General features: G+C 39.8%; 1 protein-coding gene across 3 annotated transcripts in view; it reads left to right on the top strand.

The window, feature by feature from the left end:
- Nucleotides 1-16,339, top strand: part of LOC139755051 (uncharacterized) — a 502,140-nt gene that overhangs the window by 162,328 nt on the left and 323,473 nt on the right. For all 3 annotated transcript variants that reach the window (XM_071673053.1, XM_071673055.1, XM_071673054.1), the window contains one exon: nucleotides 9,681-9,722. In XM_071673053.1, coding sequence (XP_071529154.1) covers nucleotides 9,681-9,722 — 42 coding nt within the window. The remainder of the gene's footprint in view (nucleotides 1-9,680; nucleotides 9,723-16,339) is intronic.

The following is a 16,339-nucleotide window of genomic DNA, read 5'->3' as shown; positions in this document are numbered from 1 at the left end:
TTCTCTCCATATGTCCAAACCATTTCAACACACACTCTATTGTTTTCTCAGCCACACTCTTCTTATTTCCATATATCTCTCTTACCGTTTCATTACTTACTCGATCAAACCACCTCACACCACATATTGTCCTCAAACATTTCATATCCAATGCATCCACCTTCCTCCGTGCAACCCATGCCTAGCATCCATATAACATTGTTGGAACTACTGTTCCTTCAAACATACCCATTTTTGCTCTCTGAGATAACGTTCTCTCCTTTCACACATTCTTCTACGCTCTCCCCAGAAGAAACCTGATTGTATGGATAAAGTTATCGCTCGGCCATGTCTTTATCGGGCAGAACAAACAATGATGGAATAAGGAACCAGATGGTAGCCAGTGTTGTCATATCTCTCTAACCTGTATGATAGTTTGGTATTATTGAGTTATATTTGTTGTTTGATAGATTGGGAATGTTATAACTTGGAAGTAAGTATGTAGTAAACAGTATCACTAAAGCCACTATAAGGGGGAGGCTGCTATTTGTGGCAACCCTGCAGAGTGAGGTCACATGCTGGAGGCTAACCCCCGAAACCCACCGTCGCATCCCGCTCGCAAGGGGAAGATGCCAGTTCTGGGTACTCTGGTAATATTGTTTGGCTATTAAGGAGCTGATTATCCTGATGTAAGAATAATGTAAGGAATCAACAAGTAAAATACCCGGTGGCATGTATCATGAGTATAGCTGTAGGTTAATGATAGAGATTCAACTGTTAAACTCACAAGGGACATGTCCTCATCCATGGCAGTTCCAATATCGGATAAAGCCAAGTGCAAAAGTTTATTATTTACGTTGCTCAAATAAGAACATACGGTGATACAGTTTGAATTATGACACCACGAAAATGTATCGTGTGTGGAAAAGTGACCAAGTGACATCATGAAGTAATTCATCAGGGAGACTGAAATGATCGCCTTGGTAACCCAACGTGATTCCGGGTCACGCATTACACAAACGAGACTCGGTGAGAATCCTATGTAGGAGACAGTTACCCAGCCTGGGGAACGTAGCATATAATATCCAGTAAGAAACCCCGGTAAGCTAACACCTCAACTTGTTACCAAAGTTGTCTTTATACAGTGTGCCTGGCTCGCCCACTGTCAGGGTAAGGAACCAATATTGTGTCTACAAGAGACACTGATAACTTCAGGCACAACAGGACAGCCTGGTTGACTCGAGCAGCTGTTTGCATCGAGCACCTGGTCGGGTCGAGCACCTGGTCGGGTCGAGCACCTGGTCGGGTCGAGCACCTGGTTGGGTCGGGCACCTATAGGGCATCAGTCAGGGTCCCAGCTTGTGGGGGTGTCTTAAGGACGTGCTTGTGACATCCTTGACCTGACGCCGTTGTGTAACACGAGCACGGACGGACCTGACGTGGAGGACGAGGGCCCATCGCTTGGCCACAGACACGCCCAGAGACCCAGGCCGCAGACCACCTGCTAAAAATGTAGCTAGGAACATGTGTTGACACACTGAACCGTTAAGTGAACTTTTACCACCAGAGAACAAGACGTCCCATGCAATTGTGAAATAGGATGTTAGGGACCATTAGCAGTTGTGTTAGTATGCTTGCCACATTATATGTGTCACTGTGAGCAGCCTTAGATATTGAATATTAAGTAAATATACATCATTATGCTGAACCCTGCATAATGATGATGTTAGTTGTGTTGCAACCAGTTACATATTATGGTTCCAGTCACGGCCTCTTTACGCACATTTAATTGTTATGTGGACTCGGGTCATTCTATTAAGGTATTAAATGTGAGAAAGTTATTGGCTTTTACTTAGCCTACAGGGAAGTGAGTAGCCAAATTATGCTTAGTTAAGGGATTTGCCTGACACCATGGCTATGGGTGGGCTCCCTTGGTAATCTCACTTGAACATCATCAACCATCAAGTGATAATCTAGTAACCTTGTAATCACTATTACCAATAATAATGTAACTCATTTATTGTACACATTTTTCAGTGTATATATATATATATATATATATATATATATATATATATATATATATATATATATATATATATATATATATATATATATATATTATTCTTTGTTGCTGTCTCCCGCGTTAGCGAGGTAGCACAAGGAAATAGACGAAAGAATGGCCCAATCCACCCACATACACATGTATATACATACACGTCCACACAGCATGTATACATACCAATACATCTCAACGTATACATATATATACACACACAAACATATACATATATACATACCTATACATCCCAACGTATACATATATATACACACAGACTTATACATATATACACATGTACATAATTCATACTGTCAGCCCTTATTCATTTTCGTCGCCACCTCGCCACACATGAAATGAGAACCCCCTCCCCCCGCATGTGCGCGAGGTAGCGCTAGGAAAAGACAACAAAGGCCACATTCGTTCACACTTACTCTCTAGCTGTCATGTATAATGCATCGAAACCACAGCTCCCTTTCCACATCCAGGCCCAACAAAACTTTCCATGCTTTACCCCAGATGCTTCACATACCCTGGTTCAATCCATTGACAACATGTCGACCCTGGTATACCACATCGTTCCAGTTCACTCTATTCCTTGCCCGCCTTTCACCCTCCTGCATGTTTAGGCCCCGATCACTCAAAATCTTTTTCACTCCATCTTTCCACCTCCAATTTGGTCTCCCATTTCTCCTCGTTCCCTCCACCTCTGACACATATATCCTCTTTGTCAATCTTTCCTGTCCCATTCTCTCTATGTGACCAGACCATTTCAAAACACCCTCTTCTGCTCTCTCAACCACACATTTTTTTTTTTTTTACCACACATCTTTCTTACCCTTTCATCTCTTACTCGATCAAACCACCTCACACCACATATTGTCCTCAAACATCTCATTTCCAGCACATCCACCCTCCTCCGCACAACTCTATCTATAGCCCACGCCTCGCAACCATACAACATTGTTGGAACCACTATAGCTTCAAGCATGCCCATTTTTTCTTTCCAAGATAACGTTCTCGATTTCCACACATTTTTCAACGCTCCAGGAAGTTTCGCCCCTACCCCACCCTATGATTCACTTCCGCTTCCATGGTTCCATCCGCTGCCAAATCCACTCCCAGTTGTCTAAAACACTTCACTTCCTCCAGTTATTCTCCGTTCAAACTTACCTCCCAGTTGACTTGTCCCTCAACCCTACTGTACCTAATAACCTTGCTCTTATTCACATTTACTCTCAGTTTTCTTCTTTCACTCACTTTACGAAACTCAGTCACCAGCTTCTGCAGTTTCTCACCCGAATCAGCCACCAGCACTGTATTATCAGCGAACAACAACTGACTCACTTCCCAAGCTTTCTCATCCACAACAGACTGGATACTTGCCCATCTCTCCAAAACTCTTGCATTCACCTCCCTAACAATCCCCTTCCATAAACAAATTAAACAAACATGTTGACATCTCGCACCCCTGCCGCAAACCAACATTCAATGGAAACCAATCACTTTCCTCTTCCTACACGTACACATGCCTTTTCACTTTTTCTAACAACTTACCTCCCACACCATATATTCTTAATACCTTCCACAGAGCATCTCTGTCAACTCTATTATATGCCTTTTCCAGATCCGTAAATGCTACATACAAACCCATTTGCTTTTCCAAGTATTTCTCACATATATTTTTCAAAGGAAACACCTGATTCACACATCCTCTACCACTTCTGAAACCACACTGCTCTTCCCCAATCTGATGCTCTGTACATGCCCTCACCCTCTCAATCAATACCCTCCCATATAATTTCCCAGGAATACTCAACAAACTTATACCTATGTGATTTGAGCACTCACTCTTATCCCCTTTGCCTTTATACAATGGCACTATGCAAGTATTCCGCCAATCCTCAGGCACCTCATCATGAGTCATACATACATTAAATAACCTAACCAACCAGTCAGCAATACAGTCACCCCTTTTTTAATCAATTCCACTACAATACCATCTAAATCCGCTGCCTTGCCGACTTTCATCTTCCGCAAAGCTTTTACTACCTCTTCTCTGTTTACCAAATCATTCTCCCCAACCATCTCACTTTGCAAACCACCTCGACCAAAACTTCCTATATCTGCCACTCTTATCATCAAACACATTCAACAAACCTTCAAAATACTCACTCCATCTCCTTCTCGCATCACCACTACTTGTTATCACCTCCCCATTAGCCCCCTTCATTGATGTTCACATTTGTTCCCTTGTCTTACGCACTTTATTTATCTCCTTCCAAAACATCTCTTTATTCTCCCTAAAATTTGATGATACTCTGTCACCCCAACTCTCATTTGCCCCCTTTTTAGCCTCTTGCACCTTTCACTTGACCTCCTGCCTGTTTCTTTTATACATCTCCCAGTCATTTGCATTATTTCCGTGCAAAAATCGTCCAAATGCCTCTCTCTTCTCTTTCACTAATAATCTTACTTCTTCATCCTACCACTCACTACCCTTTCTAATCTGCCCACCTCCCACGCTTCTCATGCCACAAGCATCTTTTGCACAAGCCATCACTGATTCCCTAAATACATTCCATTCTTCCCCCACTCCCCTTACGTCTTTTGTTCTCACCTTTTTCCATTTTGTACTCAGTCTCTCCTGGTGCTTCCCCACGCAAGTCTCCTTCCCAAGCTCACTTACTCACACCACTCTGTTCACCCCCACATTCTATCTTCTTTTCTAAAAACCTCTACAAATCTTCACCTTCGCCTCTATTATACTTTGTCGCTGTTTCCCGCGTTAGCGAGGTAGCGCAAGAAAACAGACGAAAGAATGGCAAAACCCACCCACATACACATGTATATACATGCACGTCCACACACGCATATATACATACCTATACACTTCAACGTATGCATATATATATACACACAGACATATTAATATATATACACATGTACATGATTCATACTTGCTGCCTTTATTCATTCCCGTCACCACCCCGTCACACATGAAATGACAACCCCCTCCCCTCGCACGCGCGCGAGGTAGCGATAGGAAAAGACAATAAAGGCCACATTCCTTGGCACATTATTCTTTAGCTGTCATGTATAATGCACTGAAACCACAACACCCTTTCCACATCCAGGCCCTACAAAACGTTCCATGGTTTACCCCAGACGCTTCACATACCCTTGTTGAATCCACTGACAGCACGTCGACCCCCGGTATACCACATTGTTCCAATTCACTCTGTTCCTTGCACGCCATTCACCCTACTGCACGTTCAGGCCCCGATCGCTCAAAATCTTTTTCACTCCATCCTTCCACCTCCAATTTGGTCTCCCATTCTCCTAGTTCCCTCCATCTCTGACACATATGTCCTCTTTGTCAATCTTTCCTCTCTCATTCTCTCCATTTGGCCAAACCACTTCAGTACAACCTCTTCTGCTCTCTCAACCACACTCTTTTTATTACCACACATCTCTCTTACCTTTTTATTACTTACTCGATCAAACCCCCTCACACTACATATTGTCCTCAAACATCTCATTTTCAAGACATCCACCCTCCTCCGCACAACCCTATCTATAGCCCACGCCTCGCAACCATATAATATTGCTGGAACCACTATTCCTTCAAACATACCTTCTTTTTTTTCTTTCCGAGATAATTTTATGGCTTTCCACAATTTTTCAACGCTCCCAGAACTTTAGCCCCCTCCCCCACCCTGTGACTCACTTCCGCTTTCATGGTTCCATCCGCTGCCAAATCCACTCCCAGATATCTAAAACACTCCACTTCCTCCAGTTTTCCTCCATTCAAAGTTACCTCCCAAATGACTTGTCCCTCAACCCTACTGTACCTAACAACCTTGCTCTTATTCATATTTACTCTCAGCTTTCTTCTTTCACACACTTTACCAAACTCACTCACCAGCTTCTGCATTTTCTCACCCGAATCAGCAACCAGCGCTGTATCATCAGCGAACAACAACTGACTCACTTCCCAAGCCCTCTCATCCACAACAGACTGCATACTTGCCCCTCTCTTGCATGCATATATATATATATATATATATGCTCTGTACATGCCTTCACCCTCTCAATCAATACCCTCCCATATAATTTACCAGGAATACTCAACAAACTTATACCTCTGTAATTTGAGCACTCACTCTTATCCCCTTTGCCTTTGTACAATGGCACTATGCACGCATTCCGCCAATCCTCAGGCACCTCACCATAAGTCATACATACATTAAATAACCTTACCAACCAGCCAACAATACAGTCACCCCCTTTTTTAATAAATTCCACTGCAATACCATCCAAACCTGCTGCCTTGCCGGCTTTCATCTTCCGCAAAGCATCAGATTGGGGAAGAGCAGTGTGGTTTCAGAAGTGGTAGAGGATGTGTGGATCAGGTGTTTGCTTTGAAGAATGTATGTGAGAAATACTTAGAAAAGCAAATGGATTTGTATGTAGCATTTATGGATCTGGAGAAGGCATATGATAGAGTTGATAGAGATGCTCTGTGGAAGGTATTAAGAATATATGGTGTAGGAGGCAAGTTGTTAGAAGCAGTGAAAAGTTTTTATCGAGGATGTAAGGCATGTGTACGTGTAGGAAGAGAGGAAAGTGATTGGTTCTCAGTGAATGTAGGTTTGCGGCAGGGGTGTGTGATGTCTCCATGGTTGTTTAATTTGTTTATGGATGGGGTTGTTAGGGAGGTGAATGCAAGAGTTTTGGAAAGAGGGGCAAGTATGAAGTCTGTTGTGGATGAGAGGGCTTGGGAAGTGAGTCAGTTGTTGTTCGCTGATGATACAGCGCTGGTGGCTGATTCATGTGAGAAACTGCAGAAGCTGGTGACTGAGTTTGGTAAAGTGTGTGAAAGAAGAAAGTTAAGAGTAAATGTGAATAAGAGCAAGGTTATTAGGTACAGTAGGGTTGAGGGGCAAGTCAGTTGGGAGGTGAGTTTGAATGGAGAAAAACTGGAGGAAGTGAAGTGTTTTAGATATCTGGGAATGGATCTGGCAGCGGATGGAACCATGGAAGCGGAAGTGGATCATAGGGTGGGGGAGGGGGCGAAAATTCTGGGAGCCTTGAAGAATGTGTGGAAGTCGAGAACATTATCTCGGAAAGCAAAAATGGGTATGGTTGAAGGAATAGTGGTTCCAACAATGTTGTATGGTTGCGAGGTGTGGGCTATGGATAGAGTTGTGCGCAGGAGGATGGATGTGCTGGAAATGAGATGTTTGAGGACAATGTGTGGTGTGAGGTGGTTTGATCGAGTAAGTAACGTAAGGGCAAGAGAGATGTGTGGAAATAAAAAGAGCGTGGTTGAGAGAGCAGAAGAGGGTGTTTTGAAATGGTTTGGGCACATGGAGAGAATGAGTGAGGAAAGATTGACCAAGAGGATATATGTGTCGGAGGTGGAGGGAACGAGGAGAAGAGGGAGACCAAATTGGAGGTGGAAAGATGGAGTGAAAAAGATTTTGTGTGATCGGGGCCTGAACATGCAGGAGGGTGAAAGGAGGGCAAGGAATAGAGTGAATTGGAGCGATGTGGTATACCGGGGTTGACGTGCTGTCAGTGGATTGAATCAAGGCATGTGTATGGGGGTGGGTTGGGCCATTTCTTTCGTCTGTTTCCTTGCGCTACCTCGCAAACGCGGGAGACAGCGACAAAAAAAAAAAAAAAAAAATATATGTATATTCCTATGAGTTCACGGGGAAAATGAAACACGATAAGGTTCCCAAGTGCACTTTCGTGTAATAATTACATCATCAGGGGAGACACAAGAGAGAAATATAAGTCAGTTGATATACATCGAAGACACTAATATATATATATATATATATATATATATATATATATATATATATATATATATATATATTCCTATGAGTTCATGGGGAAAATGAAACACGATAAGGTTCCCAAGTGCACTTTCGTGTAATAATTACATCATCAGGGGAGACACAAGAGAGAAGTATAAGTCAGTTGATATACATCGAAGAGACGAATATATATATATATATATATATATATATATATATATATATATATATATATATATATAATATTATCATTAGTGATAGGGGAGAAAGAATACTTCCCACGTATTCCCTGCGTGTCGTAGAAGGCGACTAAAAGGGGAGGGAGCGGGAGGCTGGAAATCCTCTCCTCTAGTTTTCAATTTTTGAAAAAGAAGGAATTGAGAAGGGGGCCAAGTGATGGTATTCCCTCTAAGGCTCAGTCCTCTGTTCTTAACGCTATCTCGCTAACGCGGGGAATGGCGAATATGTTATGAAAAAAAATATATTGACGGTGATTACCTCAGTTATCCATGCAGTCTCAGCTGGCAAAAAAGAAAACGGGTTGATTTAGACTCCCAATCTCTTCTCACACAGAATCCTGCCGCTGAGTGTGTGTGTGTGTGAAGGTTGTCAGCATGTGTGGTTATGATGTAGTAGACTGGTACATCACCTCACAGTGGCGTGGTGCTCGTTGTGAGCAGCACCTCCCTCCCTGTCTCCCTCCCGGGCCATCCCTGAAAGCGTCACGATATGTAATGCTCAAGATTGTTGAACCTCACTGTGTGTGTGTGTGTGTGTGTGTGTGTGTATGTGTGTGTGTGTTTGTTACCATCTCCCAGTAACATGCGGGTGGGAAGTATTAACCAAGGGAAGTTCCATGTGATACAGATGGTTTCACACACATTTTCGTAATCAGTTAGATATAGCTTCAGTCATATACACAGAAGTGTAATATAACGTTGTTTTAGACATATATTCTTCATCAGTTGAATCTCTATAGCTTCAGTCATACAAGTGTAATATAACGAGTTTGGTGTAATGTAAGTTGACGATGGTCGAGAAATCCGTGGATTCCCATCCAGTGGACCGTGTTACGTCGCCTCAGGAGAGGTTGTAAGTACTGATATGATCAACTTGTTGACGAGATCAGGTTAACTGACCACATTATTGGCCATACCCGATGAGACCTAACCTAACCTAACCTAACCTGACATAACCTAACTTAACCTAACCTAACCTAACCTAACCTAACCTGACATAACCTAACTTAACCTAACCTAACCTAACCTACTAACCTAACCTAACCTAACCTGACATAACCTAACTTAACCTAACCTAACATAACCTAACTTTACCTAACCTAACCTAACTTAACCTAACCTAACCTAACCTAACTGAACCTAACCTAACATAACTTCACCTAACCTAACCTAACTTAACCTAATGTTAATCTGTTGCACAGTGATGGTACCACTGTACGTATGGTCAGGTTTGATGACCTGACCTTTCTTACACTTCAACTTGAGTCATGTTAAAGATCATGAGGCTATCATAGCCTTGCGTTCCAGCCTGGGGGTTGGTTGTAAGTGGGTTCAGAAGAACCCTAACTCCTGGGCAAACCCGTGTTGGCCAGTTAGTGACAGTACTAGACTGGTCAAGGCAGGACTTGGCTACTCTTGAGTTTTGTAAATAGTCACTTGCTGTGTTATACAGTGTGTCCCCCGCCTGTGTTGCTGTATGACTAGGTTTGATTGGTCGTGTCAGTCGCACTGAAGAAGGTGAGGTTGTGCGTGTGTTGTTGTTGTTGATTGCTTGTCTTCTTATCTTTTCAGACTGGGGATCACCGCGTCTTGTGCAGACCGCCTTACTACCAGGTACGCTCACCGCCATACTTGTATGTGTTACACGCTCTCTCTCTCTCTCTCTCTCTCTCTCTCTCTCTCTCTCTCTCTCTCTCTCTCTCTCTCTCTCTCTCTGGGATCACAGGAAGTGTTTATACCCATTGTTTTGCTAAGCTGTTTGTGAGGGCAGCTTGCTCTGGGACGTAGTTATGAACATGAACGTAGTAGTAAGCTTCCTCCCGTCGTATTAAGCTTCCGTCATACTAAGCTTCCTCCCGTCGTATTAAGCTTCCTCCCGTCATACTAAGCTTCCTCTCGTCGTATTAAGCTTCCTCTCGTCGTATTAAGCTTCCTCTCGTCGTAATAAGCTTCCTCCCGTCATACTAAGCTTCCTCCCGTCATACTAAGCTTCCTCCCGTCATAGTAAGCTTCCTCGTATTAAGCTTCCTCTCGTATTAAGCTTCCTCTCGTCGTAATAAGCTTCCTCCCGTCATACTAAGCTTCCTCCCGTCATACTAAGCTTCCTCGTCGTATTAAGCTTCCTCTCGTATTAAGCTTCCTCTCGTCGTAATAAGCTTCCTCCCGTCATACTAAGCTTCCTCCCGTCATAGTAAGCTTCCTCGTCGTATTAAGCTTCCTCTCGTATTAAGCTTCCTCTCGTATTAAGCTTCCTCCCGTCATACTAAGCTTCCTCTCGTCGTATTAAGCTTCCTCTCGTCGCAATAAGCTTCCTCCCGTCGTATTAAGCTTCCTCTCGTCGTAATAAGCTTCCTCCCGTCATACTAAGCTTCCTCCCGTCATACTAAGCTTCCTCCCGTCATACTAAGCTTCCTCCCGTCGTATTAAGCTTCCTCTCGTCGTATTAAGCTTCCTCCCGTCGTATTAAGCTTCCTCTCGTCGTATTAAGCTTCCTCCTGTCATACTAAGCTTCCTCCCGTCGTATTAAGCTTCCTCTCGTCGTATTAAGCTTCCTCTCGTCGTATTAAGCTTCCTCCCGTCGTATTAAGCTTCCTCTCGTCGTATTAAGCTTCCTCTCGTCGTATTAAGCTTCCTCCCGTCGTATTAAGCTTCCTCTCGTCGTATTAAGCTTCCTCTCGTCGTATTAAGCTTCCTCCCGTCGTATTAAGCTTCCTCCCGTCGTATTAAGCTTCCTCTCGTCGTATTAAGCTTCCTCCCGTCGTATTAAGCTTCCTCTCGTCGTATTAAGCTTCCTCCCGTCGTATTAAGCTTCCTCTCGTCGTATTAAGCTTCCTCCTGTCATACTAAGCTTCCTCTCGTCGTATTAAGCTTCCTCCCGTCGTATTAAGCTTCCTCTCGTCGTATTAAGCTTCCTCCTGTCATACTAAGCTTCCTCCCGTCGTATTAAGCTTCCTCTCGTCGTATTAAGCTTCCTCTCGTCGTATTAAGCTTCCTCCCGTCGTATTAAGCTTCCTCTCGTCGTATTAAGCTTCCTCTCGTCGTATTAAGCTTCCTCTCGTCGTATTAAGCTTCCTCCCGTCGTATTAAGCTTCCCGTCGTATTAAGCTTCCTCTCGTCGTATTAAGCTTCCTCCCGTCGTATTAAGCTTCCTCTCGTCGTATTAAGCTTCCTCCTGTCATACTAAGCTTCCTCGCGTCGTAAGGTACGCGGCTGCAGTAACATGAGTGAAAGCTTTGTGTAGAGTTTGATAAAAATGCGATATATTTTTCGGAGGATGTTAGACATAGTTGTTATAACTGACACCCAGCGTTGAGCCAGGTCTGGGGTTGTGAATATGGATCATGATATCTTTGTTAATAGTTTCAGTAATTATTAGTTGAACACGGCCGATCTGCGCATGCGTGTGTGTGTGTGTGTGTGTGTGTGTGTGCACGACGGTACGACCTTTGAACACGATGATGGCTCGGTATTGGAGCAGTGTTCATGGTCAGGTCAAAGGTCAGACCGTCATTCTTACAATCATAGCGTTGTGTTGTGGTTATGAGTCGTGCTGGGGGGTTAGGGTCACGTGACACGTGCAGTAAGAACCATTATGGTAGAAATAACAGTTATAGTAACGATGGTTGGTAGTTAAGTACGATGGTTAGATATGATCTCGTGAGTTTAGTGTTGGCGGATTAGAGTAGTTACGGTGTGAACTGCTTCACTGGGGGTCATGTTCAAGACCCGAGTATTACCACCCATCTTTGAATATTGGTTGCGTGCAAGCAAGGCGTAAATGTGTGTAATATAACCATTATCTGCGTCCACACACACTTTACATAAGCGAGATTCTGCTTCCTCTCTCGCCATTATACATCTTGTCTACCATGTCTTAATGATGTACACCAGCTTACCTCAAGCATACACTCATTGACGACCAGCTTCACAAGCGAGGATGAACAGCTGGGCTGGCTGTGAACACGGGGCCTTGTCCGGGACTGTGAGAGTCTGACCCACTGGTGTTGTGCAGCCTCCACCACTGCACTGTGCAACATGATGGTGACCAGGTGTTGTGCAGGCTCCACCACTGCACTGTGCAACATGGTGGTGACCAGGTGTTGTGCAGCCTCCACCACTGCACTGTGCAACATGGTGGTGACCAGGTAGACCAACGATTTTCCACACCAAGACACAAGTATTAATATTTTTCTCCTCAACACAAGTATTGATATTTTTCTCAACACAAGTATTAACACAAGTATTAATATTTTTCTCCTCAACACAAGTATTAACACAAGTATTAATATTTTTCTCCTCAACACAAGTATTAACACAAGTATTAATATTTTTCTCAACACAAGTATTAACACAAGTATTAATATTTTTCTCCTCAACACAAGTATTAACACAAGTATTAATATTTTTCTCAACACAAGTATTAACACAAGGATTGATATTTTTCTCCTCAACACAAGTATTGATATTTTTCTCAACACAAGTATTAACACAAGTATTAATATTTTTCTCCTCAACACAAGTATTAACACAAGTATTAATATTTTTCTCAACACAAGTATTAACACAAGGATTGATATTTTTCTCCTCAACACAAGTATTGATATTTTTCTCAACACAAGTATTAACACAAGGATTAATATTTTTCTCCTCAACACAAGTATTGATATTTTTCTCAACACAAGTATTAACACAGGGATTAATATTTTTCTCCTCAACACAAGTATTGATATTTTTCTCAACACAAGTATTAACACAAGGATTAATATTTTTCTCCTCAACACAAGTATTGATATTTTTCTCAACACAAGTATTAACACAAGGATTGATATTTTTCTCCTCAACACAAGTATTGATATTTTTCTCAACACAAGTATTAACACAAGTATTAATATTTTTCTCCTCAACACAAGTATTAACACAAGTATTAATATTTTTCTCAACACAAGTATTAACACAAGGATTGATATTTTTCTCCTCAACACAAGTATTGATATTTTTCTCAACACAAGTATTAACACAAGGATTAATATTTTTCTCCTCAACACAAGTATTGATATTTTTCTCAACACAAGTATTAACACAAGGATTAATATTTTTCTCCTCAACACAAGTATTAACACAAGTATTAATATTTTTCTCAACACAAGTATTAACACAAGGATTAATATTTTTCTCCTCAACACAAGTATTGATATTTTTCTCAACACAAGTATTAACACAAGTATTAATATTTTTCTCCTCAACACAAGTATTAACACAAGTATTAATATTTTTCTCAACACAAGTATTAACACAAGGATTGATATTTTTCTCCTCAACACAAGTATTGATATTTTTCTCAACACAAGTATTAACACAAGTATTAATATTTTACTCCTCAACACAAGTATTAACACAAGTATTAATATTTCTCAACACAAGTATTAACACAAGGATTGATATTTTTCTCCTCAACACAAGTATTGATATTTTTCTCAACACAAGTATTAACACAAGTATTAATATTTTTCTCCTCAACACAAGTATTAACACAAGTATTAATATTTTTCTCAACACAAGTATTAACACAAGGATTGATATTTTTCTCCTCAACACAAGTATTGATATTTTTCTCAACACAAGTATTAACACAAGTATTAATATTTTTCTCCTCAACACAAGTATTAACACAAGTATTAATATTTTTCTCAACACAAGTATTAACACAAGGATTGATATTTTTCTCCTCAACACAAGTATTGATATTTTTCTCAACACAAGTATTAACACAAGTATTAATATTTTTCTCCTCAACACAAGTATTAACACAAGTATTAATATTTTTCTCAACACAAGTATTAACACAAGGATTGATATTTTTCTCCTCAACACAAGTATTGATATTTTTCTCAACACAAGTATTAACACAAGTATTAATATTTTTCTCCTCAACACAAGTATTAACACAAGGATTAATATTTTTCTCCTCAACACAAGTATTAATATTTTTCTCAACACAAGTATTAACACAAGGATTAATATTTTTCTCCTCAACACAAGTATTAACACAAGGATTAATGTTTTTCTCCTCAACACAAGTATTAACCCAAGGATTAATGTTTTTCTCCTCAACACAAGTATTAACACAAGTATTAATATTTTTCTCCTCAACACAAGTATTAATATTTTTCTCCTCAACACAAGTATTAACACAAGTATTAATATTTTTCTCAACACAAGTATTAACACAAGGATTAATATTTTTCTCCTCAACACAAGTATTAATATTTTTCTCAACACAAGTATTAACACAAGTATTAATATTTTTCTCCTCAACACAAGTATTAATATTTTTCTCAACACAAGTATTAGCACAAGGATTAATATTTTTCTCCTCAACACAAGTATTAATATTTTTCTCAACACAAGTATTAACACAAGGATTAATATTTTTCTCCTCAACACAAGTATTAATATTTTTCTCAACACAAGTATTAACACAAGGATTAATATTTTTCTCCTCAACACAAGTATTAACACAAGGATTAATATTTTTCTCCTCAACACAAGTATTAATATTTTTCTCAACACAAGTATTAACACAAGGATTAATATTTTTCTCCTCAACACAAGTATTAACACAAGTATTAATATTTTTCTCCTCAACACAAGTATTAACACAAGGATTAATATTTTTCTCCTCAACACAAGTATTAACACAAGGATTAATATTTTTCTCCTCAACACAAGTATTAATATTTTTCTCCTCAACACAAGTATTAACACAAGTATTAATATTTTTCTCCTCAACACAAGTATTAACACAAGGATTAATATTTTTCTCCAACACAAGTATTAACACAAGGATTGATATTTTTCTCCTCAACACAAGTATTAACACAAGGATTATTTTTCTCCTCAACACAAGTATTAACACAAGGATTAATATTTTTCTCCTCAACACAAATATTAACACAAGTATTAATATTTTTCTCCTCAACACAAGGATTAATATTTTTCTCCTCAACACAAGTATTAACACAAGGATTAATATTTTTCTCCTCAACACAAGTATTAACACAAGTATTAATATTTTTCTCCTCAACACAAGTATTAATATTTTTCTCCTCAACACAAGTATTAACACAAGTATTAATATTTTTCTCCTCAACACAAGTATTAACACAAGGATTAATATTTTTCTCCTCAACACAAGTATTAACACAAGGATTAATATTTTTCTCCAACACAAGTATTAACACAAGGATTAATATTTTTCTCCTCAACACAAGTATTAACACAAGTATTAATATTTTTCTCCTCACCACAAGTATTAATATTTTTCTCCTCAACACAAGTATTAACACAAGTATTAATATTTTTCTCCTCACCACAAGTTTTAATATTTTTCTCCTCAACACAAGTATTAATATTTTTCTCCTCAACACAAGTATTAACACAAGTATTAATATTTTTCTCCTCACCACAAGTATTAATATTTTTCTTCTCAACACAAGTATTAACACAAGTATTAATATTTTTCTCCTCACCACAAGTTTTAATATTTTTCTCCTCACCACAAGTATTAATATTTTTCTTCTCAACACAAGTATTAACACAAGTATTAATATTTTTCTCCTAAAAATAACTTTTTTCTACCTGAATACATTTTAATTCTTATTGATTATCTTGCCATATGATTATTCCAGAGGTGGTTGACTGTGATTGTTACACATCATTACATTAATGGTAAAGATTGCCAAAATGTTGTAGCGTAGAAGAATGACCGGAGAATATTATTATTATATCATGTATAGATTTGAATATCATATCATGTTTAGATGTATTGTGAGGATTTATTATATCATGTATAGATGTATTGTGAGGATTTATTATATCATGTATAGATGTATTGTGAGGATTTATTATATCATGTATAGATGTATTGTGAGGATTGGAATAGATCTGCATTATTCAGTGGGTCAGCAGTATTAGCTACAGAGCCTTGCCCTCCTTTCACCCTCCTGCATGATCAGGCCCCGATCACACAAAATCTTTTTCACTCCATCTTTCCACCTCCAATTTGGTCTCCCACTTCTCCTCGTTCCCTCCACCTCCGACACATATATCCTCTTGGACAATCTTTCCTCACTCATTCTCTCCATGTGCCCAAACCATTTCAAAACACCCTCTTCTGCTCTCTCAACCACGCTTTTTTATTTCCACACATCTCTCTTACCCTTACATTACTT

The sequence above is a fragment of the Panulirus ornatus genome, chromosome 18 (genome assembly GCF_036320965.1).
Source record: "Panulirus ornatus isolate Po-2019 chromosome 18, ASM3632096v1, whole genome shotgun sequence".
Taxonomy (NCBI): Eukaryota; Metazoa; Arthropoda; class Malacostraca; order Decapoda; family Palinuridae; genus Panulirus; species Panulirus ornatus.
Note: the sequence above shows the minus strand (reverse complement) of the source record. Positions and strands in the feature narration are given on the sequence as shown.